Source organism: Thamnophis elegans, chromosome Z (genome assembly GCF_009769535.1).
Source record: "Thamnophis elegans isolate rThaEle1 chromosome Z, rThaEle1.pri, whole genome shotgun sequence".
NCBI classification, from domain to species: Eukaryota; Metazoa; Chordata; class Lepidosauria; order Squamata; family Colubridae; genus Thamnophis; species Thamnophis elegans.
Genome location: NC_045558.1, coordinates 124,388,099 through 124,414,908, shown reverse-complemented (window position 1 = coordinate 124,414,908; position 26,810 = coordinate 124,388,099). Strand labels below are relative to the sequence as shown.

Below are 26,810 nucleotides of genomic sequence, written 5' to 3'. Positions count from 1 at the left end.
TACAGAGTCAGCATATCGCCCCCACAGTCTGGGTCCTCATTTCACCCACCTCAGAAGGATGGAAGGCTGAGTCAACCTTGAGCCAGTGAGTTTAGAACCGCTGAACTGCAGATAACAGTCAGCTGAAGTGGGACGATTGGTGAGCCAGCCAATTAGTGAGCGGTGAGTGGCGCTAGGATAGTGCGGATGGGCAGGGGGAGCGAGCATGGAGTGGCTTCCAGACAGGTGGGGGCGAGCGAGCGACAGGGCTGGGGCAGACGTTCCAGAACTTACTTCCGGGTCCGGTAACGAACCTGTTCGTGAGAACCGGTGCGGACTGGCAGCAACCCGCCACTGCTGTAGATTTGTGGAACCTCTTCTATAGAAGAGGTTAGAACTGGCAGGAACCCATCCCTGCTGAATGCCCTTGAACCATTAAAGTCAGGTTGAAAGAAATGTCCTTCTGGATTCACTTTCAAGTGGGGAGAAAGACACTGGAAACATGGTGGCTGTTTGGAAAGATGGTTTTAATGGTGGACAGGATCACATGACAGGGCAGAGATGCTGAGAGTACCTGAGTTTTATACACTTTCTGGGCTTTTGAATTTGAGTTTGTATTCTGATTGGTTGTCAGACTCCCATGGGGCCATGTAGGGGCAACTCTGTAGGCTGTCCTGAGTCCAGGCTTGGTTGAGCCTTGCTGGATGATGTAACCTTCCCAGGTGCCATGTGGTGAGATGGGTAGAGGGCTAATCCTATCTTTGTTGAATCTTGGGTGGGAGCATTTGTCTATGAATAAACCTAGCTATATTTTTATCTCTTAAGTGAGGACATCTGCTGTGGGCTATTGAGGAGGGTGGGGCTATTAAGAGTGAGTCTGTTTCCTGCCTAAAAACATGTTTCTCCATTTCTCATCCAGGGAAATATAAAATTCTACCTTTTTAAATATTTCCTAGAATGTTTCATTTTTCTAGGAGAAGGGTGGGTGCTAAACTCCTACAGTCAACTCCTACAAGCCAACGTTGTAATGATTTATGGAGTTCCTGAATAATTACTTCCACAACTACAGCTCCTCAATCCTTATTTCATATATTTATTGCTTTCCACCCAAGGGGCACATCTGTTTACATAAGGTGACCAACTTTTTTACAATGAAAAGGAGGACAAATAAATTGGAAAAAATATCATAAATAAAAGAAATATTTTATTCACTGCAACAATAATACACTATAGTATGATATATGCATAATAAAAACATTTGTAACATTTTATATTGTAATTATGCTTACATGCCTGTTGATTATTATTTAAATGAGTACTTTTCCATTGAATTAATATTTTTTGTCAATGTATCATCTTCTAACAATATATTGGAAATATCTGAACAAGAAATATCCTTCATATTGAATTTTACGGTGATGAAAGAAATGCCCTTCTGGGTTCAGCTCCAAGTGGGGAAAAAGACACTGGAGACATGGAGGCTGCTTGGAAAGATGGTTTAATGGTGGACAGGACCACATGGCTTGAGTCCTGAACAGAAAAGATGATCACATGCTTTAATATTGGTGGAGAAGAAGAGAAGGGCTGAGGGAGGGGGTTGCTAGGCTTTTTATAACCTGTTCAGTCCCACCCCTCTGTTTCCTGTTCCTGTGTAAGAAATGTATTCTGATTGGTTGTCAGACGCCCATGGGGCCATGCAGGGGCAACTCTCTAGGCTGTGTTTTGAATCCAAGTTTGGTTGAGTTCTCAGATGCCATGTGGTCAGTTGAGTAAAGGCCCAATATTATCATGCTTTTACTCCCATCCCCCTGCAGCTGCAGTGGAGAAGCCTTTATTATGTAAAGTGGACTAGCTTGGCCTTCTTAATGGCCCATTGACAAAAGTGGGGATGGGCAGGAAACTACAGGCAGCTATTCTGTCTTTTAAAACATGTTTCTTTCTTTTCACATCCAGAGAAATATTCTGCCTTTTCAATATTTCCTAGGATATTTCATTTTTCTGGGAGAGGGCTGGGTGATAACTTCCTACAACAACAAGTGCTGCAGCTAGAGTATCAACATTAAATCTTGATTTCTCACTTGTCCAAAAATCATTGTCAATTGAAAAAACTCTTTCAACTGCTGCATTAGTTCCAGGGCAGCACAATGTAAATTGAACAAGTATAAATAATTTTTCACATGGAATATGTTCATTTTTGAAATGGCTGAAAATATCTACCCATCTTTTATCAATTTCAACGTGTTGATTTTCCCATTGTATTAATTTTTCAGAATTTAAATATACATTCAGTCTTCTAATTTCTTCAAAAAGACTATTGTCATCTATTTTAACGTCTGGCATTTCTTTAGATAAAAACTCAACACAAGATTCAATATCTGTCCAATATACTTGCGATGAAGTCAAAAAACACCATTGAAAACTGTTATTTCCCGTGATGTTTATTTCAGGCCGTTCTTCAATATATTGAAAACATGTTTAGTAAAAATTCTGCACTACTTTGATAAACTTTTCCGTTATGCCTGGATTTGATTCCTCTAAGTCTGACAATTTTCTTTTTATAATTAAAGGAAGAAATTTATCTTCAAATCGAGATTTATATTGAAGGATAAAGTCATTCAAAATAAGACTAACTTCTGTAGCTGAAATGTGTTCACCTTCAATCTTTTGAATCGTTTTGTGAAAAATAGATGCTTGATTATGTACAAAATACATTAATATCTCAGATATTTCATTATTGAAGAACGATTCCAGGATTTTAGGACATTTGTCTAAACTTAAAAGATATGAACGGAGAGGCTCAAATAATTGTAGAACACGCTCTACAGCAGGTGTTAGAGCAAGCCATCTAACTTTTGAATATCCTAAAAGGTTTTTGTACTCAACATTCGCTTCTTCACAAAATTGTTTTAAAGTAGCCAAACGAACGGTAAAATGACTAAAAAACAAATAAATTGTATTTATTATTACTTCTACATCAATTGGCATGGCACATGACGCCGGGTTGATTGCATTTGACAAAATATGTGCATTACAACCTATTCCTAGTATTTTCTTTTGGAGTAATTCTTGTAATTTTACATACACATTATTCACCCCTTTGCGTCTTCACCCACCAAAATTTGTGTTTGTATTATCAGCTGTTAGCGCAACAACTTTGGATTTCAATTTGTTTTCATTTATTACTCTGTATAGATGGTTTGACAAAATTTCAGCAATTTCACCCTCAGTGGATTCTAAATTTAATTTTTTTTACTTGAATACCCTTGGTAACATTGAAATATCTTACTAGTATTGGATACAATTTGGTTTCGTTATGATTTGGTGCATCAGATAAAACCGTTACAAATGCTGCAATTTTCAAGTCTGCTGTAAGTATTTTATCACAGTAATTTTTAAATACTGATTTAATAATAGCCTCGCATTTTGTCCTGGCGCATGAAAATTTAGCATTGTGAAATTTTTTTCAATAATTTAGTTGTACAATCCACACTACGAAAACTTTGATTGTGAATTATGGTATGAAATGCAAATGTTCCCTCCATTGCAGCTGTTTTTCATCTTCAGAATAATTTGAAGTTTTTTAAAAAACCTGTTATTGCTTAATGATTGCTTATGTATTTTGGTGGACAAGTGTTTTGTTATAGCTGCTCTGCCCCCAACTGCAATACAAAATTCTCCTCTGCAAATATTGCAGAAAACAATGGCATATTTCTTTGATATGAGGAATGGAAATTCCTTTTTCAATTGATCGTTGAAATGGCATTTCCTCTTTTTTGATTTTTCCATCCCTTAAATGAAATTTAAAATTTTAAATAAAATATAAAGCTACACGAACGATGCAAGCACATTGTGAATAAATAAAATTAATTAATTATTCATAATTAATTATGAAACTTTAATAACATACGTGAATAAACTTCACTAAAATTTAAATTATTTTATACTTCTGTTGACAACAGGGTTGTGTAAACTTGTAAATAAAATTATACAAATTTGGAAATTATTAAATAGAGAATGAATTAATAAAACGTGAATTGTACTTACCTCTGTGTAATTGAATATTCACTGAGAAAGAAATAATTACCGTGAGTCATTCAATTGCCGAAGTGCCGTGAGTCTACTGCATGCATATGTGCCATGTCGTGTTTCAGTAAGAAGTAAACAAAGCCACTTGTGCACGGCGCTCACTCTCAAGGTCTCCCGTGCGGAGCACATGCGTCTCATAATCGCATCTTATACCGCATTATACCGAGCCTTGACAAATCGTCATGTCTAATACCAATACGTCAACGCGTAACAGATTAGTCTTCAAATACTGAAAAGGAGGACATGTAGGAGGACATTTTTCGAGGGAGGACAGAACTTACAAAAGAAGGGCTGTCCTCCCTAAAGAAGGACGATTGGTCACCTTAGTTTACAGCACAAGCTAATTTCTGATGCCTGCCTGCAGAATTAGAGGCTTCTAGTTTGCGGGCCAAATGGTTCCACCACAAAACCGCGTTCAACTAAATCGCGCTCGACGAAACCGCGTAGCTGACGTCACCAAGAGGGCGACAACAGCACGGAGACAGAAGCACGCTGTAAACGCTAAACCTAAAATTAACACCTAAACCTAAACCTAACCCTCCTAAACCTAACCCTAACCCTAAACCTAACCCTTTACCTAACCCTAAACCTAACCCTAAACCTAACCCTTAACCTAACCCTAAACCTAATCCTAACCCTAAACCTAACCCTAAACCTAACCCTTAACCTAACCCTAAACCTAACCCTTAACCTAACCCTAAACCTAACCCTTAACCTAACCCTAAACCTAACCCTTAACCTAACCCTAACCCTTAACCTAACCCTAAACCTAATCCTAACCCTTAACCTAACCCTAACCCTTAACCTAACCCTAAAGCTAACCCTAAAGCTAACCCTAAACCTAACCCTTACCTTAAATTGAATCGGCTTGCTTTCAAAACGCTATTTAAAGCGCCCTTCTTTCTCCGCGCTGGCTGTTGTCACCCTGTTGATGACATCAGCGACGCGGTTTAATCGGGCGCGGCTTAGTCGAGCGCGGTTTTGACGGGTCACGGGGCCAAATGACCTACCCCAGTGGTGAAATCTTTTTTTTTTACTACCGGTTCTGTGGGTGTGGCTTGGTGAGGCGTAGCTTGGTGAGTCTTGTGACTATGTAATGGGGATCAAAAGACAAAAGCTCACTTTAACAATGACCTGCTGGAGCAGGGTTGGATTAGATGACTTCCAGGTCACTTCCAGCCCTGGATTATCCTCTAAAGCTGCGTTTAGGGCCAGTCTTGTAGTTCTTCCTTCCTCTCCTTTTTCCCTCCCTCCCTCCTTCCCTTCCTTTCTTTTTTTTCTTTCTGTTATTTTCTCCCTTCCTTCTTTCTTTCTCTCTCTATTTCTGTCTGTCTGTCTGTCTGTCTGTATCTCTCTCTCTCTCTCTCTCTCTCTCTCTCTCTCTCTCTCTCTCTCTCTTTCCTTCTTTCTTTCTCAGTACCCGCCTTCAGGAAGCCTGCTGGGAGCAAAACCAGACCTCCCCCCCCTCACCCGTTTTTGGCTGTGCAGCATGCAATCATCGGAACTTTTCTTTTAAAACTTTTTTTAGTATTTTTTATTAACAGTTCTGCGTACCAGTAGCATTTTTTACTACCGGTTCTGCGGACCCATAGCGTTTTTGCTACCGGTTCTGCAGACCCATAGCATTTTTTACTGCTAGTTCTGTGAACCCGTAACATTTTTTGCTACCAATTCTGCAAACCCCTTGCATTTTTTACTGCTGGTTCTGTGGGCCCATAGCATTTTTTACTACCGGTTCTGTGGACCCATAGCATTTTTTACTACCGGTTCTGCAAACCAGTAGCATTTTTACTACCAGTTCTGCAAACCAGTAGCATTTTTTACTACCAGTTCTGTGGGCCCGTTGCATTTTTTACTACCAGTTCTGCGGGCCCATAGCATTTTTTTCTACCGGTTCTGCGGACCCATAGCAATTTTTACTACCAGTTCTGCTAACCAGTAGCATTTTACTAACAGTTCTGTGAAGCCATAGCATTTTTTACTACTGGTTCTGCAAAACTGTAGCATTTTACTACCAGTTCTGCAAACCAGTAGCATTTTTACTACCAGTTCTGTGAACCCATAGCATTTTTTACTAATAGTTCTGCGAACCAGTAGCATTTTTTTACTAAAGTTCTGCGAACCAGTAGCATTTTTTACTACTGGTTCCAGTGAACTGGCCCGAACTGGTAACATTTCACCCCTGATCTACCCTCAAATTAAAACATCACAATCTTAGACATAGGTAGCAATGCCAAGTTGTGTCAAAGAGGGGTGTTACCAGATTCAGGACAAGAACATGGTCTCCTAAATATCTGGATGCAGCTCTGAGAGACTATCAAGTGTTTTATCCACGTCTAATGTCCACAAATGTTCATTGACCTACAATGAATATTTAAGTCACCAAACTTAAACAGCATCAAAAAAAGTCCTTTATGACCATTGCAGCATCCCCAAGGACACATGATCAGGAAGCTTGCCAACCGTCATAAACACAGGTAGGCCTCGAGTTATGACCACAATTGAGCCCAAAGTTTATGTTGCTAAATGAAACTTTTGTTAAGGGAGTTTGCCCCATTTTAAAATTTTTCTTTCCGCCGTTGTTAGGTTGATGAGTTCCCCTCCCCGCTCGACCTGTGTGGTTGTGTGATTCTTGGCTATTTTTAACTATTGTATTGTGTTCTATGTTCCCCTTTCCCCTTTTGAGTTGTTCGCCGCCCTGAGTCCTTCCCGGAGAAGGGCGGCATACAAATAAAATAAATCTAAATCTAAATCTAAAAAGAACATAAAAATAAACGTAAGTATTCTTCTGGTTGTAGCATTTTTTGAGAAGTCCGTGCCATAGCACAATTCTGACGCATATTATATGAACCCAAAGATAAACAATTTCAGCTTATTTACAAGATACATTTGGCATTGTTCTTCCTTATCTGATAAATACATTTGCTCTGGGAGAAAAATACACCAGACCCAGAAAAGCCAATATATAAAAACGGCTGTTAAAACTTCAAATGGGAATTCATGATTTGTTCAATTCATCTATTTCCTGGTTAAACCTATTTGTTGGAAAACAGTCCAGGTAAAAAGGTTAAAAACAAAAAAAACACAGACCAGGTGGCTTTTGGGAAATGAAATCCATTCCAGATTTCCTGTGAACTTTGGTTTCCTTCATCTGTGAACACTTGTGGTTTTTTTTTCCATTTTAACACTACATCAGCTGCCCCTGTTGAATTTCTGCCCACAAAGGCAGAATTGGGACCCCCTCTCTTCCAGTTTAACTCCACGCCACTGTAGAAAGTCAGCGCCTACCCCCGGAAGAATGAAATATTTTGAGGAATATTTAAAAAGGCAGCAAGATATTATATTTCTCTAAAGGAGAAATGGACTAACATGTTTTTAGAAGCAGGAAGCAGCCCCCAAGTCTTTCTTAATGCCCCCCCCCAAGCAGAAACTGAGGAGGCCAGTTTTTAGAAATGCAGATTTGGCAATCCATTCAAGACAGGATATTTTGAAACAAAGCCAGAATGGTAGGATGAGAAGCAGCACCTCACCTAAGATCCAACACAGCAGCAAAGCCATTAGGCACAAATGGAATTGTCCAACACCCTTTTAGAACACAATCCTCTTCATTGCATCATCCCACACCAGTCCAAACTTCAAAGTCACAAACCTTGGAACAGATAAGGAACAAACAAAAAGTTGACAATATTAGCTCAGACAAACACCTAGGATTTGCATTTCCTCTTGACAGCAATAACCCTTACAAACCCCTACGTGACCCAAGTGGGGAAATTCAAATTTTTTACTACGCATTCTGTGGGCGTGGCTTGGTAGGCGTGGCAGGGGAAGGATACTGCAAAATCCCCATTCCCTTCCCACTCTGGAGCCAGCCAGAGGTGTATTTGCTGGTTCTCTGAATTACTCAAAATTTCTGCTACCAGTTCTCCAGGACCTGTCAGAACCTGCTGAATTTCACCCTTGACATGACCCCATGGGAATCTGACAATAGCCAATAGAATATCAAAGGACATGTTCTTGCACAGGAACAGGAAGCTCAAATACAAAGCCCAAAGAGGGTATAACCCACCCACCCCTAGTCTCGACTCCACTTTTGTCAGCTGTCCCTGAATCACATGTGGTTCTGCTTCATCAATAAACCATCTTTCCAATCAGCCTCCATGTGTCCAGTGTCTTTCTTCCAGCTTGAAACTGAACCAAATGGATATTTTTTTCCCCCCATGCCACCAAGGCCGGGAGAGCTGAGGATAAAACATGCCAAGGCTCACCCATCAGGGGGCAGCAGTGGCCAAGTCTTTTCAGTGGGCAATGGCAAGAAGGGACAGTTGTGAAGCGGGCAAGCAAAAGGAATCGAAGACGGCAACCCATTTGGAGAAGCCGCATGCCACCACTTAGGGGGGTCCGGGTTTCAGAGACCACCTTCCTGAATTCCACACCCCGCTCATGTTTCCATCCGTCAGGGATGCAAAACGTCCCCAGTCACATCTGCTGTTGTTATTTATCATTTCAAGAGCGGGTGATTCAATTCCAAGGAAAAGAAAGCTGGATGCTTGGGCCCTCCCTCTCTTCCCACACCCACCAGGAACAAAAGATACTTATTTCCAAGTCTGGGGAAACTCTTTCAAAGGCCTGCCAGGGCATTGGCATCCCTTTCCCTTCCTGAGAAGTGACGCAGAGCTGACTGCACGAGAGGCAGCTCGTTTCAAGGATAATGAGCTTTTGGCCTCTGGTAGAGGAAGTGCCCTTTAGAGTGGTGCTGGAGAAAGAAAAGAAGAAAAATGCCATGAGATAAGCAAGCAAGCAAATGAGAAAGCAAACAAGAAAGCAAGCAGGATTCGGCAGACGTATTTCCATTCCGCCAGTTTTAAGAACAAAGACAAAAGCTTTGCTAAGTCGAAAAAGACTTGACAAAACAAGAACGAGAGCCAAAGCTAAAAGCAAACCAGCCAGCGAAACCAGTTAAAATGCCGTTTTGCCAATAGTGGGTAATTTTTTTGCGGGGGGGGGGAGGGGGAGAATTACCCTACTTTTTTGATTGACAGGTGGTCAGTCAAAAGGGCAGGTTAATTTCTCTCCCATCTAAAAGCAGCCAGCGAAGAGATCAGGGGCTAGAATTTAGAATGTATTGGTTTGTCAAGCATGTATGAGAAAACAAGTGTAAGTATGGATATAAACATAAGTATAAGCAGGTATATGTATATACATAAGAAATGAGTACGAATAAATGAGGACAGTAGGGCAGGGACGGTAGGCATGCTGGTGTGCTTATGCACGCCCCCTTTACGGACCTCTTAGGAATGGGGTGAGCTCCACGGTGGAGAGTTTAAGGTTGAAGTTTTTGTTAGATACCAGAATCAGTTTCAATGGTTTCCACCAAGGTCCTCTGTTCCAACTTGATTCAACCTGATTAGGGTCTGACAGCTCCAGGGGTGGGTTTCTCGCCCCGTTCCAACCGGTTTGGTTGGAACGGGGCCGGCGGCGTCCTCGTGCACACGCGCAGTGCACGCATGCGTACTAGCGCCTGTGCGATGCTCCAGCTGCTCCTGGAGGATCGCGCAGGCGCTGTATGCGTTCTGCGCATGCGTGGAAGCGCAGAACTCGTCAAAACCGGGTAAGAAACGCAGGCGGGCGGGTGGATCCTTCGGCGTTCCCGGAAGTTATTTACTTTCGGGTTCGCTGACCAACCGGTTTGCGGGGACCGCCGCGAACCGCCTGAAACCCACCCCTGGACAGCTCCCTATAAAAGGGCTGCTGTCAGACTGAACCTTCGCTGGACTGTACATAGTTGACTTCTGTTGCTGCCTAAGCCTGAGTGTGCCTTTCCTTTACCCAATCTAACAGTTTTGGGGGGTTTGAGGATGTAACAACAGAGTCGGGTGTGCATTCCAGGCATTGACACTCTATCGCTAAAGTCGTTTTTTCTGCAGTCGAGTTTGGAGCGGTTTACTTTGCATTTGTATCTATTGTTTGCTCATGTATTATTGTGGTTGAAGCTGAAGTTGTCATTGACAGATCGGATGTTGTAGCAGACAATTGTGTGTACTAAGCTTAGCTCAGACCATAGGCGGTGTAGTTCTCATTTGTCCAGGTCCCAAATTTCAAGCCTAGTGACATAAGGTATTCTACTGGGAGCTGAGGAGTGGAGGAGTCTTCTTGTGAAATATCTCTGGCCTCGCTCAATTATAGTCATGTCTGTTATACAGTGTGGATTCCAGGCAGATGCGCTGTATTTGAGAATTGGTCTGGCAAAGGTTTTGTATGTCCTAGATTGCAGTGCAATGTTATCAGAGAAGAAGCTTCGCAAAATTAGGTTAATAACTCTCTAATGCATAACACGTGTTCCTGCATATTGACTAGATAACCTTTCTGATTCCTTCTGACTCCACAAAACTATGATTCTAGATCCTCTTAGGCAGCTATTCATATCCTGGGGCAACCTCATGCAGATCCTTTTTTCAGGCAATGCTGGAACATGAAGGAAAACCGGTTTCACGTCAGGCAGGAGCAAAGACATACATGAAAACCACAAGAATATTGCTTCCAGGTTTCTGTTTTGGCTGAGTTTTGATTCCTGTCCAAATATAAACAGAATCCTGGCCAAAGATTTACGATAATCCATTAATTTGCCCCTTACATTTTACACTACATTTCTAGGACAATGTAGCACATTGTTATAGTAATGTGAAAAGTAAATAAATTAGTAATGTATACAGTGGTGGGATTCAAAAAATTTTCTACTGGTTCTGTGTGCATGGCTTGGTGGTCGTGGCTTGATGGCCATGGCAGGGGAAGGATACTGTAAAATCTCCATCCCCTCCCCACTCCAGGGAAAGGTTACTGCAAAATCCCCATTTCCTCCCGATCAGCTGGGACTCGGGAGGCAGAGAATAGATGGGGGCGGGGCCAGTCAGAGGTGGTATTTACCGGTTCTTCAAACTACTTAAATTTCTGCTACCAGTTTTCCAGAACTGGTCAGAACCTGCTGAGTACCACCTCTAATGTACAAGCTTTATGAGCAATTAAGGCCTCTTTCACAGATAAATTAATCCACAATTTATCTGCTATCTAGCCAACATTGCATTTTATTCCAATCATGCTAAATTCTTAAGAAACTCATGATCACACATTCAAGCGGGAAAGAACACTGCACTGAATTTTAGTTCCTTTTAAGTCCTATTTAACAAGCGATACTGGCCCAGTTGGTACATAATGTGAAAACATAAATCCGTATTTACAAACACAAATCATTGGACTGCATGAAATTCCAACTACATGAATCATACATGTCATAGTGTGACATGTATACACCCAGACTTAAATACTCTTTGTATTCTCTGTAGAGTTGATTTTGCAAGATTATTTCAGCTGCCTCTTTGCTGAGATTTTAGCTACCAGAATCAGGATATAATAGGCAGATTTTTTGGGCACAAAACTAGAAACCAGGAGAGTATGCGTTCTAGTCCCACTTTAGGTATGAAAGCTGGCTGGGTGACTTTGGGCCCATCATCAGGAGTCAGTGAATTCTAGTCCTGCCTTAAACATGACTGGGTGATTTTTGGCCCATTCTCTCTCAACCCATGATGTAAATCTCAGATGACAAGCTGGTCAGTCAATTCCTGCAGCAACCAAATAGATCTTGGTTGGTTCAGAAACAATCAGATCCTTCCATTGCATTGGAAAGAAAAAAAATAGGATGCAAATATCCAGCTAACTCTAGATGGCAGCAAAACGTTTTTTTTAAAAAAAACCCAATTTCCATTGCCACCTTGTGGGAATCCAGTTACTTACAGACCAGAAGTGATTGTCCCCACAATATTATTTCTCCTTAACCAAAGACCCCAATTTGCCTAAACCTTCCCCAAAGAAAGACACAGCATGCATTTTAAGATGTGTATATTTATTATACAAAATAAATTTTTGTGTACAAATATAGAAAACACACACTGGGAGATTGTACAGGAGACATAGGTATCAAAAATAGAACATTTTATTTGTTTAAGTTACTTAAAAATTCTGTTTCATGAAGTCAATTCATCTCTACAAATGCAAAAATCTTAAAATGTAAAAAAACCAAAAACAAAACCCTAGATAGCAAATCTGTGCATGAATTGCACAGGTATCAAAAATAGAACATTTTATTTGTTTAAGTTACTTAAAAATTCTGTTTCATGAAGTCAATTCATCAATTCATCTCTACAAATGCAAAAATCTTAAAATGTAAAAAAAACCAAAAACAAAACCCTAGATAGCAAATCTGTGCATGAATTGCTCTGGAGAATTCAGTCCTGCACTTTTGTATAAAATCCATATCAACTTTGAAACAAGCATAGAGGTTTATCCGGTATCAGTAACTATAGCTGCAAACATCAAATGATAGAACTTCATTATCATGTAAAGCATGTTTTCTTGTACCATCTTCATTTTGCCGTTTATTTTTCCATTGTTTTTTCATTCTTTTTTTTTTAATTACACATGCTGGTTTTTGGAACCGTTTTAGCTCATGGTAACTGTTCTCCAAAATACCAAAACATCTTCAACTAAGTAAAGACTTAAGGAAGGCTTAAGTAAAGACAAAATCCCCTTCTGTGGTCTATCATTAAATACTATATAAATAATGCATCTAAATACCTCTTTAATATAAATTATTATTATTAATATTATTAATGTTGTTTTGTTGTTGTTGAAACAGTCATTGCATTTTACTCCAAACAGGATTCCCAGAATGACTAAAGAAGACCTACCTCAAAAGTCAAAAAAGTCAAGATGGCATCTACGATGACATGATTTAAGCCGCATCCCCTTTTTAAAAACATGCTTTACATGCAAAGGGGCAGGGTAGGACTCTGGTCACATAGTAGAGGCCATTATTTTCACTTTTGGGAAACTGAAGTAGGGAAAGAGAAGGCAAAGGAAATTCACACAATGTGGTCAACTTCTTATACAACCCACTGAAATCAAAAGCCTTCTAGTAGCCAAGAATCGCTGATTCAGCAAATGGAATTGATCTTCCATCTGCTTTGTCAACATGTGGTATGACTCCTGCCCTGTGTATTTGTGTGAGTGCTAAGTTCTTCATCCTTGTCCATGTGGGCATCTATCAATGCTTGGCATCACTCTAACCTCAGATGCCAACTTGGCTAGCAATAAAACTCAACCTCTCCCGCTCTGCTATCCATCCAAAGAGCTTGAAAACACCCTCTTAAAATATGTCAGCATAAGCATAAAAGAGAGGTTTGAAAGACTTTGTTACACATTTGCCTCAAACCAGAGAATACAGGTAGTCCTCAATTTACCACCATTGGTTAGCAACCATTCAAAGTTATGACAGATCTCCCTAGAGATACTTACAACCTGGTTCTGAAGTGCCAATGGTCAGGATCTCCTCTGTGGTCACATGTCCAAATTTGAGGTGCTCAGCAATCAGCACCTACTTATAGCCATTTGCAGAATTGTATGGTCAAGTTTTATAACATTTTTTGGCAAAACCCGGCATTTTTGGCAAAACTGGGCTATGTTGAAAAATCGGTTGGTTTAACAACCCTAATAAGACCACACCTGAAATACTGCAGCCAATTTTGGTCACCATACTGCAAAAAAATATGTTGAGACCTTGAAAATCAAAAGCCTGGAGACTAAAATATATGAAGAATGACTGCAAGATTTGAGTTTGGCTAGTCTAAAGAAAAGAGGACTGGGGTGACATGATAGTTGTATTCCAGTACTTGAGGGGCTGCCATGAAGAGGAGGGTGGTCAAATTATTCTCCAAAGTACCGGAGGGCAGGACAGGAAACAATGGTTGGAAACTAATCAAAGAGAGAAGCAAGCTGGAATTAAGAAGAAACGTAATACCAATGAGGACAATTAACAGCTTGCCTCTAGAAATCTTGCTCCGGAATTGACTGTTAGTAACATTACAAGAGAGCCAATCAGCACCATGCACAGCCAAGAGAGGCAACCAATTAGCTCAGAGCATTCTTGATTTCTTCTGAAAACTTGAACATTGGGATTTTTCCAGAACAGAAGCTTGAGTTTACCCAGCAAAAAGGTTTGCAGATTAATCCCATTATGGTGTACTTGACTTCTGCCCACACCTAAATTCCCTGAGAAATCTGCAATGGAGTGTAAGAAACAGTGGGGTGTAAGAATTATCTTCCCCTCCCGAAACACTTCGAATAGCTCTTAAACAGGGTATGTCTTCACAAGAAGATTAAAATCTCGTACGGTCCGATCGATCCATTGCTTATACGTGGAACACACCACGTATCCCCGAACTTTTTTCTCAAAGGTGTTGGTTTTAACTACGTCCAACGTGAGAGGGTCAGTAACAGGTGACGGTGTGGCCCTCAAGGCAGATATGATGATGGTCAAATTATTAACAAGGCCCTGGACTTGCATCCGGGTATCTTTCAGCATATTTAGAAGGCCATCTTCGGTGGGGTTGAGTTCAAATTGATCATCCCAGACCAACTGCAAGAATTCTAAGATAATGGTATAAGCCTTGTAGTTCTTGTCCAGACGTTCAAGATCATCGAGGATTCGCCATTCCCGGAAAGAAATGGCAGCCACTGGCAGTCCATCATAACTTAGTCCCTGGACTTGGAAGTCTTTATCTGTAAATGGACGACCTTGGTGTCTGAGCTGGGAAGAAAAAGAATGATACAGATATCAGGAGAAAACATAAGAGTGACCATGATACACATGCAAACCAGCATCTGCATTTCCTGTGTCAGATGAGGAGAACACGTCTTTCTCCTTCTGTCCTGGCCACTTTTTATAGAGGCGCAATTGAGAGCGTTTAAACAAACTGCATCACTGTTTGGTTTGGTGGCAGCAGTGGCTCAGGTAGAAAGTCCATACAGAGAGTAGAAAGGACAACCAAGAAGATTCTGCTTATACTGCTTATAAGCACTATGCGCTTAGCGCTCAAAGCATTATTAGAGACCCCCACACACCCACTTCACAGTCTGTTCCCTTTGCTCCCCTCTGGAAGGAGGTTTCGAAGTATTTTAGAAGGACTACCAGATTCTGTAACAGCTTTGTTCCCTATGCCATCCATCTGGTAAACTCACAAGATTTGTTTCTCTCACCAAGTACATGAATACATCCAAACTAGACTGTGTTGTTTGTCCATGTCATATAATATATGTTGGTCAGGGGTGGATTCCTGCCAGCATTACTACTGGTTTGGCATGTGAAAAAGCCCAAATGATCTACTCCATGCCCACTAAAGGGAATGTTGGGAGAAATTATTAGAATACTCAAAAGTTTTCTAGAAATAGAGCAAAAATCTTCCCAAAAATAAACCTTAAAAGAGAACTATCTCTTTTGGTGTGCTGTTAAAAGTATTGGAGTGTCTTTGGAGAGACAGTGATTTTAATCCATTCTCAGTTATGGGCATTCACTGGATGACTTTGAGCTGTTCTCCTTCTCTATGTCCAGCCTAGTCTCTCTGTTGTGGCTGTGGATCAAAAGAGATGCTATGGAGACACAGCTAAGGACCATTGCCTTGAGCGCCTAACCAAAATGCAGGGTAAAAATCTAATTTTAAAAATAAACAACATCAGTGGGCACGAAACGGTGATGGAGCTGAAGGGGGAAGAACCGGAGAAATAAAACCAGCCTATAGTCTATGGTCTATTTTACCATGTGTCCTTGGGGGTCTTCTATCAGTTGCTATGATTCCAGAATGTACAATCCAGTCACCTTGTTGAAAATAAGCCAATACGAGTTGGTTCGATGCTCAATCAAAGACCACCCAAGAACCCTTAAGCTCACTTTGCATGGACTGAAAAACTTAATATACAGGTAGTCCTCAACTTACGATCACAATTGAGCCCAAAATTTCTGTTGTTAAGTGAGACATTTGTTAAGTGTGTTTTGCCCCATTTTATGACCTTTCTTGCCACCGTTGTTAAGTGAGTATCTCTCCCATATCCTATCCTATCCTAAGCAGCCCCTTAGATATTGGAGAGCTGCTATCATGTCACCACTAGTCCTTCTTTTCATTAAACTAAAGGTAAAGGTTCGCCTTGCACATATGTGCTAGTCGTTCCTGACTCTAGGGGGCGGTGCTCATCTCTGTTTCAAAGCTGAAGAGCCAGCGCTGTCTGAAGATGTCTCCACGGTCATGTGCTGGCATGACTAAACGCTGAAGGCTGTTACCTTCCCACCAAGGTGGTCCCTATTTTTCTACTTGCGTTTTTACATGATTTCAAACTGCTAGGTTGACAGAAGCTGGGACATGTAACAGGAGCTCACTTCCTTATCCAGCACTAGGGATTCGAACGGGAAAACTGCCAACGTTTCTGATCGACAAGCTCAGCGTCTTAGCCACTTCCCCATGTTTCATTAAACTAGACACAACCAATTCCTGCAACCATTCTTCATTTGTGTGAAGTACCCGTGGTTCGCCCATGAGGCCAATGTTGAGAAAAGACACGGACACGAGCTTTCTCGGGATTAGGCGACCCAGATTGGGGTCTGGGAGCCCCTTTTATTGAGATAGGACAAAGGCAGGAGGAGCAATCAGCATGTGATTTAAGACAGCCTGTCAAACTACAATTGCTAATCTACTGCTTAAGGGAAGTTCTGTCTATATATGGTCATATCCTGATCAGGATGTTTTATCTTTTGGGACTTGTTTTTTCCTGTGTGGTTCAGCGTGGCTGCGCATGCCCTGTTATGCACTGGGCCATGGGTGACCGCCACACCTACACAAGGAGTTATATGACAACACATTTGTTTTAGCATCCATATGTTTTAAGGATGGAGGAGCATCAAGGCAAGTGTCATCCTTTTGAAGGACCTGGGGCCTTAGCCAAACTCCAGTGAGGCTGATTTCAGAAACCTAAGTCTTCTTCAAAATTCAGCCTCCTCTTCCCACCCAAATGCCCTGATAACATTTGCAGTTCTCCTGACCTTCCTTCTGCTATCACTTCTTCTGGGGGTTGCAACAAGAGACACTCCTTCCCATCAACACGAAGACCTGAGATGGGACCAAACCGACATGGTTGCAAACTCACCTTTGCTACTGCCACCACTGTTAGAATAAATAGAATAAAATAACAGAGTTGGAAGGGACCTTGGAGGTCTTTTAGTCCAGCCCCCTGATTAGGCAGGAAACCTACACCATTTCAGACAAATGGTTATCTAATCTCTTCTTTAAAACTTCCAGTGTTGGAGAATTTACAACTTCTGGAAGCAACTTATTCTATTGATTGATTGTGCTAACTCAGGAAATTTCTCTTTTGTTCTAGGTTGCTTCTCTCCTTGATTAGTTTCCACCCATTGTTTCTTGTCCTGCTTTCAAGTGCTTTGAAGAATAGGATGAATTCCTCTTCTTTTGTGGCAGCCCCTGAGATATTGGAACACTGCTATCATGTCTTCCCTTAGTCCTTCTTTTCATTAAACTAGACATACACAGTTCCTGCAACCGTTCTTCATATGTTTTTGCCTCCAATCCCCTAATCCTCTTTGTTGCTCTTCTCTGCACTCTTTCTAGAGTGTCTCCATGTTTTCTACATCACCGTGACTAAAACTAATCTTGGTATCAGGTTGTGGATAATGGGCATTACACTTCTCCAACGCTGGAGAACATCATGCGGGCCGGAGGGGTGGGGGTGCGTACTTTAGGAATTTCAGTTTCAAGTTGTTAAGTGAACCACTGCAGTTGATAAGCTTGTAGCCTTGTTGTTAAGTGAATCTGTCTTCCCTATTGACTTTGCTTGTCAGAAGGTCACCAAAGGTGATTCACACAACCTTGGTACACAGCAACGGTCATAAGTGTAAACCGGTTCCCAAGCATTTTGATCACATGATGCTTCAAAGGTCGTAAATGTGAAAAATGGTTATGTCGCTTTTTTTCAGTGCCGTTGTAACTTTGAATGGTCATTAAGTGAACTGTTGCAAGTGGTCTGTGAAAGATACCAAGAAAATGGCCAAAATCTACAGAATCTCTCTCTTTCCCTGTCTGTCTGTCTCTCTGTCTGTCTGTCTCTCTCTCTCTCTCTCTCTCTCTCTCTCTCTCTCTCTCTCTCTCTCTCTCTCTCACACACACACACACACACACACACACACACACACACACGAAAGTCTACTTCAGGATGGGATTTCCAAAAGTTTCAATATTGTAAGTGAGTTATCAGGATGTGGATGCCTGCTTTGTCACTTCTCAGTAATGTTGGGGAGAGCCTCCTAGCCTCTTCATCCCTTAGAAATTCCTCGCAGGGTGGGCTGAAGGACCCAGAAACAGACCTAGTTGTTTCCCAGACCATTCAACCACAGTTCCACCTTGAGCAATTAACAGGGATACTGGAGGCATCTTGGCTGCCTGCCTGGGCCTAGGTTATAAGGTTGTAATGACCTCACTCCGTCTGGTATCTGAGGCCTTGAAGAAATGAGGCATGGGAAATAGTTGGGCACCCAGCCACTCTCTGCGGGATGAAAATAATGCCAATTGAATGGGTGGCGGGTTGGAAGGGGAACGGGTTTCTCTTCTGCTCCCACCCCCCCATCCCTGATCGTGTTGCAAAGCCAAGACACACTAACAAGAACAATAGGCTAGTGACAACCAGCCTTTCTTGGGTGGTTCTGATGGCAATAACAAATTGGATCATAGAATCATAGAATCCTAGTGTTGGAAGTCAGAGGTCATCTAGTCCAACCTTAAGGTGTGTGCATAAGCGCATCATTGCTCCTACTGTCCCTGTCCTAATGTTCTCTTTTATTCATATCCATTTCATGTATTCAAAATCATGTTTATACTTACATATGTTATCTAATACATGATTAATTTGAATTTTTAAAAAAAATCATAGAATCCTAGGGATGAAAGTCAGAAGTCATCTAGTCCAACCCCTGTCCAAAGCAGGAGTCCTTATATCATTATGGACAAATGCCTGGACAATCTCTTCTTGAAAATCTCCAGCGATGGAGAACCCACAATTCCAGGAGCGAACTTCCTTCCTTCCTCCCTCCCTCCCTCCCTCCCTCCCTCCCTCTCTTCTCCCTTTTTCTTTGTTCCTTTTTTATTTTTTATTTTTATTTACTTTGTCAAGTATGTATAAGATAACAGATAGAAGTATAAGCATGATTGTGAATACAAATAATGGATACAAATAACTGGGGACAGAAGGACAGGGAAAGTAGGCACGCTGGTGTGCTTATGCACGCCCCTTACAGATCTCTGAGGAATGGGGTGAGGTCCACAGTAGACAGTCTAAGATTAAAGTTATGGGGGTTTGGGGAAGAAACCACAGAATCCACAGAATTTCACAAGCTCCTTTTGCTGGAAGGGACCTTGGAGTTCTTCTACTCCAAACCCTTGTTCAAGCAGGAGTCCTAATACTATCCTCGACAAATGGTTGTGCAATCTTTTCTTGAAAGCTTCTAGTGACAGAGCCCCATAGCACATAGAGCCATCGTGTAACATGAAGTTGCTCTACAAAACCACAAGTTCTCACAAACAGGAAGGGTTTGACATTGCTGTGTAGCCCCAAGGGGGCTCTGGTGGCTGCAGAAGCCCCCCCCCACTTCGCTTTTCTCCTGCTACTGGGACAGGAAGCCCTGTGCCCAATTTGACATCCCAAGAATGAGACAGAGCTGGCTGGGAACTCTGGGAGTGTTTAGCACACCTGGAAGGCATTCTGTTGGGTACAGAAGTCTTCCACCAAAGGTGGTATCTAGCAGGTTTTGACCAGTTCTGGAGAACTGGTAGTGGAAATTTTGAGTAGTTTGGAGAACTGGTAAATACCACCTCTGTCTGGCTCCTCCACCATCTATTCTCTGCCTCCCGAGTCCCAGCTGATCGGAAGGAAATGGGGATTTTGCAGTAACCTTCCCCTGGAGTGGGGAGGGGATGGAGATTTTACATGATTCTTTCCCTTCCATGCCCACCAGGCCACTCCATGCGCACCAAGCTACGCCACACCTATATAACCTGTAGCAACAAATTTTGAATCCCACAACTGTCTTCAACCCAGAAGCGCAAAACTTCCCATGTGCATTTATCATTTATTTACAGTATTCGATTGAGAGGAATATTTCTCGCTGATAAGTCTGAAGATGTGTCCCAGCTGAATCCTCTCCAAAAAGGCACACCAGGGCCCACCTCCTGAGCTTGGGCATCCCCCAGTGGTGGGATTCAGCCAGTCCGCACCTATTTGGGAGAACCAGTTGTTAACTTTCTAAGCAGTTCGGAGAACCAGTTGTTGGAAGAAATCTCCTTTTGTAGTTTTCCACTTTGCAGGGCTAATCCTGTAAGGAAGGCAGGAAAGAAACATTCTGGTGTTGTTTCTAGCCTAATCTTTATTGCCCTGCTTTCAGAAACTGCCTCTCCGGTTAATTAAGACAAAGCGCCCATTGACGTAAATGATGTTGAGTTGGCCACGCCCACACAGTCACATGACCACTGAGCCCCACCTACCCAGCTGGTCATTAGGGCAGAGAACCAGTTGTTAAATTATTTGAATCCCACCACTGGCGCCTCCCCCCCAAGAGGGTCTCAAGTGAGAGGCTTGCAGGCGGTGTGGGGGAGGACCCATCCTAGGTTCTGCTTTCCCTACAACATATCCAGGATTTTCCCCTATAGATATTTCTTGACTTACAACCATTCATTAAGGGACTATTCAAAGTTATAACAGCAGTGGAAAAAGTGACTAATGCCAATTTTTCACACTTATGACCATTGTTGCAACCCCATGGTCATTTGATCAAAATTAAGACACTTGGCAATTGACTCATATTTATGACAGTTGCAGAGTCACCTTCTGACAAGCAAACATGGTAGGGAAGCCAAATTCTCTTGACAACTGTGACAAGAAAGGTTGCAAAATGGGACAAAACTCATTTAACAACGACAGTGAGACACCACATAGCAACAGACATTTCAGGGACAATTGTGGTTGTTGGTCCATAGCTAACTGTATTCAGTTTTTGTCGCCACGATGTAAAAAAAAATGTGGATACTCTAGAAAAAGTGCAGAGAAGAGCAACAAAGATGATTAGGGGTCTGGAGGCTAAAACATATGAAGAACGGTTGCAGGAACTGGGTATGTCTTGTTTAATGAAAAGAAGGACTAGGGGAGACATGATAGCAATGTTTCAATATCTTAGGGGCTGCCACAAAGAAGAGGGAGTCAAACTATTCTCCAAGGCACTTGAGGGTAGAACAAGCAGCAATGGGTGGACACTAATCAAGGAGAGAAGCAACTTAGAACTGAGGAGAAATTTCCTGACAGTTAGAACAATTAATCAATGGAACAATTTGCCTCCAGAAGTTGTGAATGCTCCAACACTGGAAGTCTTTAAGAAGATGTTGGATAGCCATTTGTCTGAAACGGTATAGGGCTTCCTGCCTAGGCAAGGGTTGGACTAGAAGACCTACAAAGTCCCTTCCAGCTCTGTTATTCTATTCCTTCACTTGATTCCATCATCGGGAGATCTACACTTTGCCCTAGTATTTTTGGTGTCAGGCAAGATCGGTCTTGCACGTCCTACTGGCACTCTGGAAGGGCGTAGGGGCTGACTGGAGACCAGTTTCTAAGGTCCTGGTAGCCCTATAGGGCAACCTCTCCAAAGGCACATAAGTGAGCACGAAATATGCCTTACAATACAACCTCTATCCTTCAGATTCCTTTGCATGACATTTGGGCACCACTACAAAAGAATGCTACCTGCTTTCTGATGGCACAAGATGCATTTCGTGATTTTGGCATCACTGCGGTTAGACACAAACACTCCAGAAATGCAATTTCAATTTACAGACTTCTCAGGAACTGATGTTTACTCCCAACGCTGAATGTATGATGACAGCAATCCACTTCAGAGTTTGCCAAACTGTAACCTCTAAGCTGCCCAGTAGATTACAGTGTAAATTGTGGTTTAACAACATATGAATAGTTGCGTGAGCTCCACCACTACTGAGTCAGTCCCTTTCTTGGAGTTATTTCCTGACAAAAAGGTAGGTATTGAGCAATTACAGGAGGATTGTTGCTTTTTATAATTCAAGTGTGAAGCACTTGACCTAATGGCTCCTTGTCAATCAAAATACATGTTAGAGCTAGTTTCTCCTTCCTTTTTCTGATGAAAAGAAAGATGGAAGAAAGAGTAAGAAACGTTTTCCTATCTTGTACCCAACCTCTTCTTGGAGTGAACGTTGGTAGGGCCAGTCAAGTAACATGTGGATTATCTAGACCAGGGGTCATTAACCCACGGCTCTGGAGCTGCATATGGCTCTTTCATCCCTCTGCTGCGGCTCCCTGTTGCCCAAAGAATGCGTCACAATTGCCAATATGTGACACCCACTGGCACGTGATTTATTGAGCTTTTCAATCCCCGGTAGGCCAACCATGTTTAAATCCAAGAAAAGTTTCAGAAGAAAACAGAATGTTTATTCAACTATATATACTAGTTTTGTGGTTGCTCAGTGTATAGTCATACACAGGAAGGGTTTTGTGGCTCCCGGTGGGTTTTTTTTTCTGTGGGAAATGGGTCTAAATGGCTCTTTGAGTGTTTAAGGTTGCCTACCCCCTGATCTAGACACATGGCATCCTATACTATTCAATCAAGAGACAGGACTGAAAATACATTGCTTATCCTCATGGATGACTTGTGACAAAACCTAAAATGTGTTTCTCAACCTTAGCAACTTTAAGATGCCTAGAGAACATGCTGGTTGGGGAATGCTGAAAACTGAAGTCCAGACACCCTAAATTGCTAAGATTGAGAAACACTGACTTTGATGATAGACTTCTGACCATCCTTATCGTGTATACCTCATAGCGGCTTTTGGTACTGTTGATCAATGTGCTCCTCGACCACCTATGAAGGTTGGGGCTTGAAGTTGCCATTTTACACCCTTCCCGAGTGAAAGATTCAAGCTGGTTGTCAGCCAGAGAAGAAGACACCACTTAAGTGCTCCTCGGTGTTCCTTCATCTCTTCGCTCCTCTTTAACAACTACTTGGAGATATTATCTACCAATATGGAGTGAGGTGTCACCAATCTGCCTTCAAATTATACCCAGTTATAAATCTCTATTCTGGGTCAAAAGAAGGATGTGGAAGAAGCATTGACTCAAAATTTGGAGACTCTCAGGATCTGAAAAGAAAGGCTTCGATTCACTCCAAGCAAGATGAGGTAGATATTCATTCAGAAACCCTCTGCATCTGGGATTAAAGTATCCTGGACTCTCAACAGGATGGTGCTCACCCCATGGAGAAGACACCTGAGGTCCTCATGGCCTCAGCACTACTGCTGAAGGACCTTTGCTCAGCTTAGGCTAATGCATTGATATTAGCAGTATCTGGTGCAGGACACAGTTATCATCTCCTGTGTAGATTACCACAATTTGCTTTATAGGGGGCTGCCCTTGAAGATGGCCTATCAACCTATAGGTGCAAAATGCGGTGATCCATATGTATACTGAATATTCTTTATGCGTCATGCAGCAAGAACCAGGAAATTACCAAGATGTTTTCAAGTTTAAGTCAATATCCTGATTATCATCCCTAAAGCTACATCTGGTTCAAGATCTTGGTATCTTCCAGACCATCTCTAGAATTATGTCTACTCAGTCTAAGGGCATACAGAATGCCAATTGGAGATCCCTTGCCATCAAGAGCTTCAATGGGAAGAGGCCAAAAGCAGGCATTCTTTAAAGGGACATCTGACCCCTATGACAACAAAGGTCTCCTGACCTTTTGAAGCTCCACTTTTGCTTCTCTCCACTTTAGGACTTGGATGCCATGGAACTTGATTATGCTAGGAATGTGCACTTTCTAATTTTTCTAAGGGGGGGACGCAGTGACTCAGTGGCTATAACACTGAGCTTGTTAATCAGAAAGGTTGGCAGTTTGGTAGTTCGAATCCCTAGCGCCACATAATGGCCTCAGCTCCCATTACTTGTCCCAGCTTCTGCCAATCTAGCAGTTCGAAAGCACTAAAAAAAATGCAAGTAGAAAAATAGGGACCACCTTTGGTGGGAAGGTAACAGCGTTCTGTGCCCCTTTGGCATTTAATCTTCAGATAGCATTGACTCTTCAGCTTTGAAATGGAGATGACCACCACCCCCTAAAGTCGGGAACAACTAGCACATATGTGTGAGGGGAACCTTTACCTTTAACCTTACTAAATTATGCACTGCGTTTTTTAAAGAAGTATATTATTGCATTTCGTTGTTATTACAATTGTACTGGCTACAGTTATTGCTTTTGAACACTCGATTGAAGTGGTTTATGAATGGATAAATAAATACAAATATATGGAGGAAATTGTTTTTGCATAGTTAATACTGGTTCCAAAATTCTCTTTTTTAACAGCATAATGGGCCTGGAAGAGAATAGGCTTTTTAAAAACGTTTCTTTAACAATTATTGCTGAGCAGTGATTTTTCAAATGTTCTCATATTTCTTATTAAGGAATTTTGCAGGATGTAACTCAGGGAATTCGCCCTAACATTCATGGTGGACACACTTAGTACAGGTAGTCCTCGACTTATGACCACAATTGAGCCCAACATTTATGTGGCTAAGTAAGAAATTTCTTAAGTGAGTTTTGCCCCCATTTTGCAACTTTTCTTGCCACATTCATTTAGTGAATCACTGCAGTTGCTAAATTAGTAACCCGGTTCTTAAGTGAACTGTTCTTAAGTTGACTTTGCTTGTCAGAAGATCGCAAAAGTGGATCACATGACCCCGGGACAATGCAACTACCATAAGTACGAACCAGTTGCCAAGCATCTGAATTTTGATCACATGACCATGGGGATGTTGCAAAGGCTTATAACGAAGATAAATGGTTGTAAGTAACTTTTTTCATTGCTGTCGTAACTTTGAACGGTCACTAAGTGGACTGTTGTAAGTCAAGGACTACTTGTACATACAGATAGGGGGCTGTTCTGTTCTCTTGGACCTTGCATCAGAGGCAGTATTCTAACAGTTCTGACCGGTGCACCCGAACTGGTATGAGTTCACCCATGTAACACCTATCGGTTCACCCACGTAACACCTATCCTCCGCGAGCTGCACTGGCTGCCTATTGGTCTCCGGATACGCTTCAAGGCGCTAGTCGTCACTTATAAAGCCCTTCATGGTATTGGACCTGGGTACTTGAGAGACCGCCTGCTGCCAATCACCTCCACTAGACCGATTAGATCCCACAGATTAGGCCTCTTCCGAATTCCATCCGCCGGCCAGTGCCGACTGGCGACTACCCGGAGGAGAGCCTTCTCTGTGGCTGCTCCGACCCTCTGGAACGAACTCCCCGTGGAGATTCGAACCCTCACCACCCTCCAGGCCTTCCGCAAAGCCCTTAAAACCTGGCTGTTCCGACAGGCCTGGGGCTAAAGAGCTGTTGCCCCCGTCTCAAATGATATGACTGTTGCGTGTTTTTAAATTATGTATTGTTATGTTTCGTCTTTTATTTTTTGTCTGTACCCCCCTTCCCTGATTTGAATTGTGAGCCGCCCTGAGTCCCCTTCGGGGGAAAAGGGCAGCATATAAATATAATAAAATCAATCAAATCAAATCAATCAATCAATCAATGAGAAATGACAGGTGGACACGCCCACCCACACTGGCTCTACGATATCCCATTTAGGCCCCTTTTTTTAGGCTGAGCGCGTGCACGGAAGACGGTGTGCATGTTCTGACATGGCACAAGCAACTGATGAGAGCACGAGCACGCTCACACTTGCGAACCAGTAGGGAAGGTAAGTGAATGCCACGCCTCCCTAGCATCAATTGAGGATGTCACTATTAAATACCAGGCAAGGCTTCCTGGTTCCAATGGGTGCTGAGAACAGAATCAATTCCCAAGGAAGGTTTGGAATTCCCCCCAAAAACATTTATGGATGGAAAAATCTATGCAACCTGCTCAGGGTCTCCAGATCTTTCAGGATCAATGACTTACGTAGGTCTCAAGGAGGACGGAGCTGTTGCCTTTCAGGTGAGAAGCGAGGTTGAAGGTTTGCAGGATGACAGTGTTAATAGAAGAACCATTCCTTTCAGGAAAGACAACGTGGACCAGGCTTGCGCAAATTAGGCAGAGGCTTGTAACTGGGGAGGAGGGGGGGGAAGAGAAAAAAACCAATGAGCCATTGCCACCCATGTGTTTGCCCTCTTCAGTAAGACTGTAAAACATTGGACATAGTGCGACATTTCTGGCATAAACATTCCCACATAGTGATTAGATCTTACAACTATTACATTTTATATACATTACATAAGTGTGTGTAGTCAGTCATATAATCTGTCGATCTTTTTTTTTTTTACATAATTACTCATCATACAAATACATATCCAATTCCTACCTGTCACACATTATCAATACCATATCTTCCCATGCTTAACTTGTCTGTGTTTTTCTGCCCTGGCCTTTCCCCCTCATTTTTAACCATCGGTACCATTTGTCCCAGATTTCGTGATATTGCGTCTCACCCTTTTTGGGGGGCTCTAGAGTCAGTCTGTCCATTTCTGCGTGTAGTAAGGCTCATCTTTGACTACCCAGAAGATCATAAAGAAAAAGGAAGGTGCCCAGAGAAGGCCAATGAACCAATAGAAAGAAGGAATAACAGAATAACAGAGTTGGATGGGACCTTGGAGATCTTCTAGTCCAGAAGTCTTGAAACTTGGCAATTTTAAGACTTGTGGACTTCAACTCCCAGAATTCTCCAGCCAGCTCTGGGAGTTGAAGTCCACAAGTCTTAAAGTTACCAAGTTTGGGGGGGTCCTGTTCTAGTCCAACCCTCTGC

At 42.1% G+C, this 26,810-nt stretch overlaps 1 protein-coding gene across 1 annotated transcript; it reads right to left on the bottom strand.

Moving 5' to 3' along the window:
* Positions 1 to 14,242: 14,242 nt before the first annotated feature.
* On the bottom strand, positions 14,243 to 26,530 carry CTF1 (cardiotrophin 1). Its single transcript, XM_032236282.1, has 3 exons — positions 26,497 to 26,530; positions 25,970 to 26,115; positions 14,243 to 14,701 (listed from the first exon to the last, which is right to left on the bottom strand). The coding sequence occupies exons 1-3, from the start codon at positions 26,528 to 26,530 to the stop codon at positions 14,243 to 14,245; spliced, it is 639 nt and encodes a 212-aa protein (XP_032092173.1).
* Positions 26,531 to 26,810: the final 280 nt, after the last annotated feature.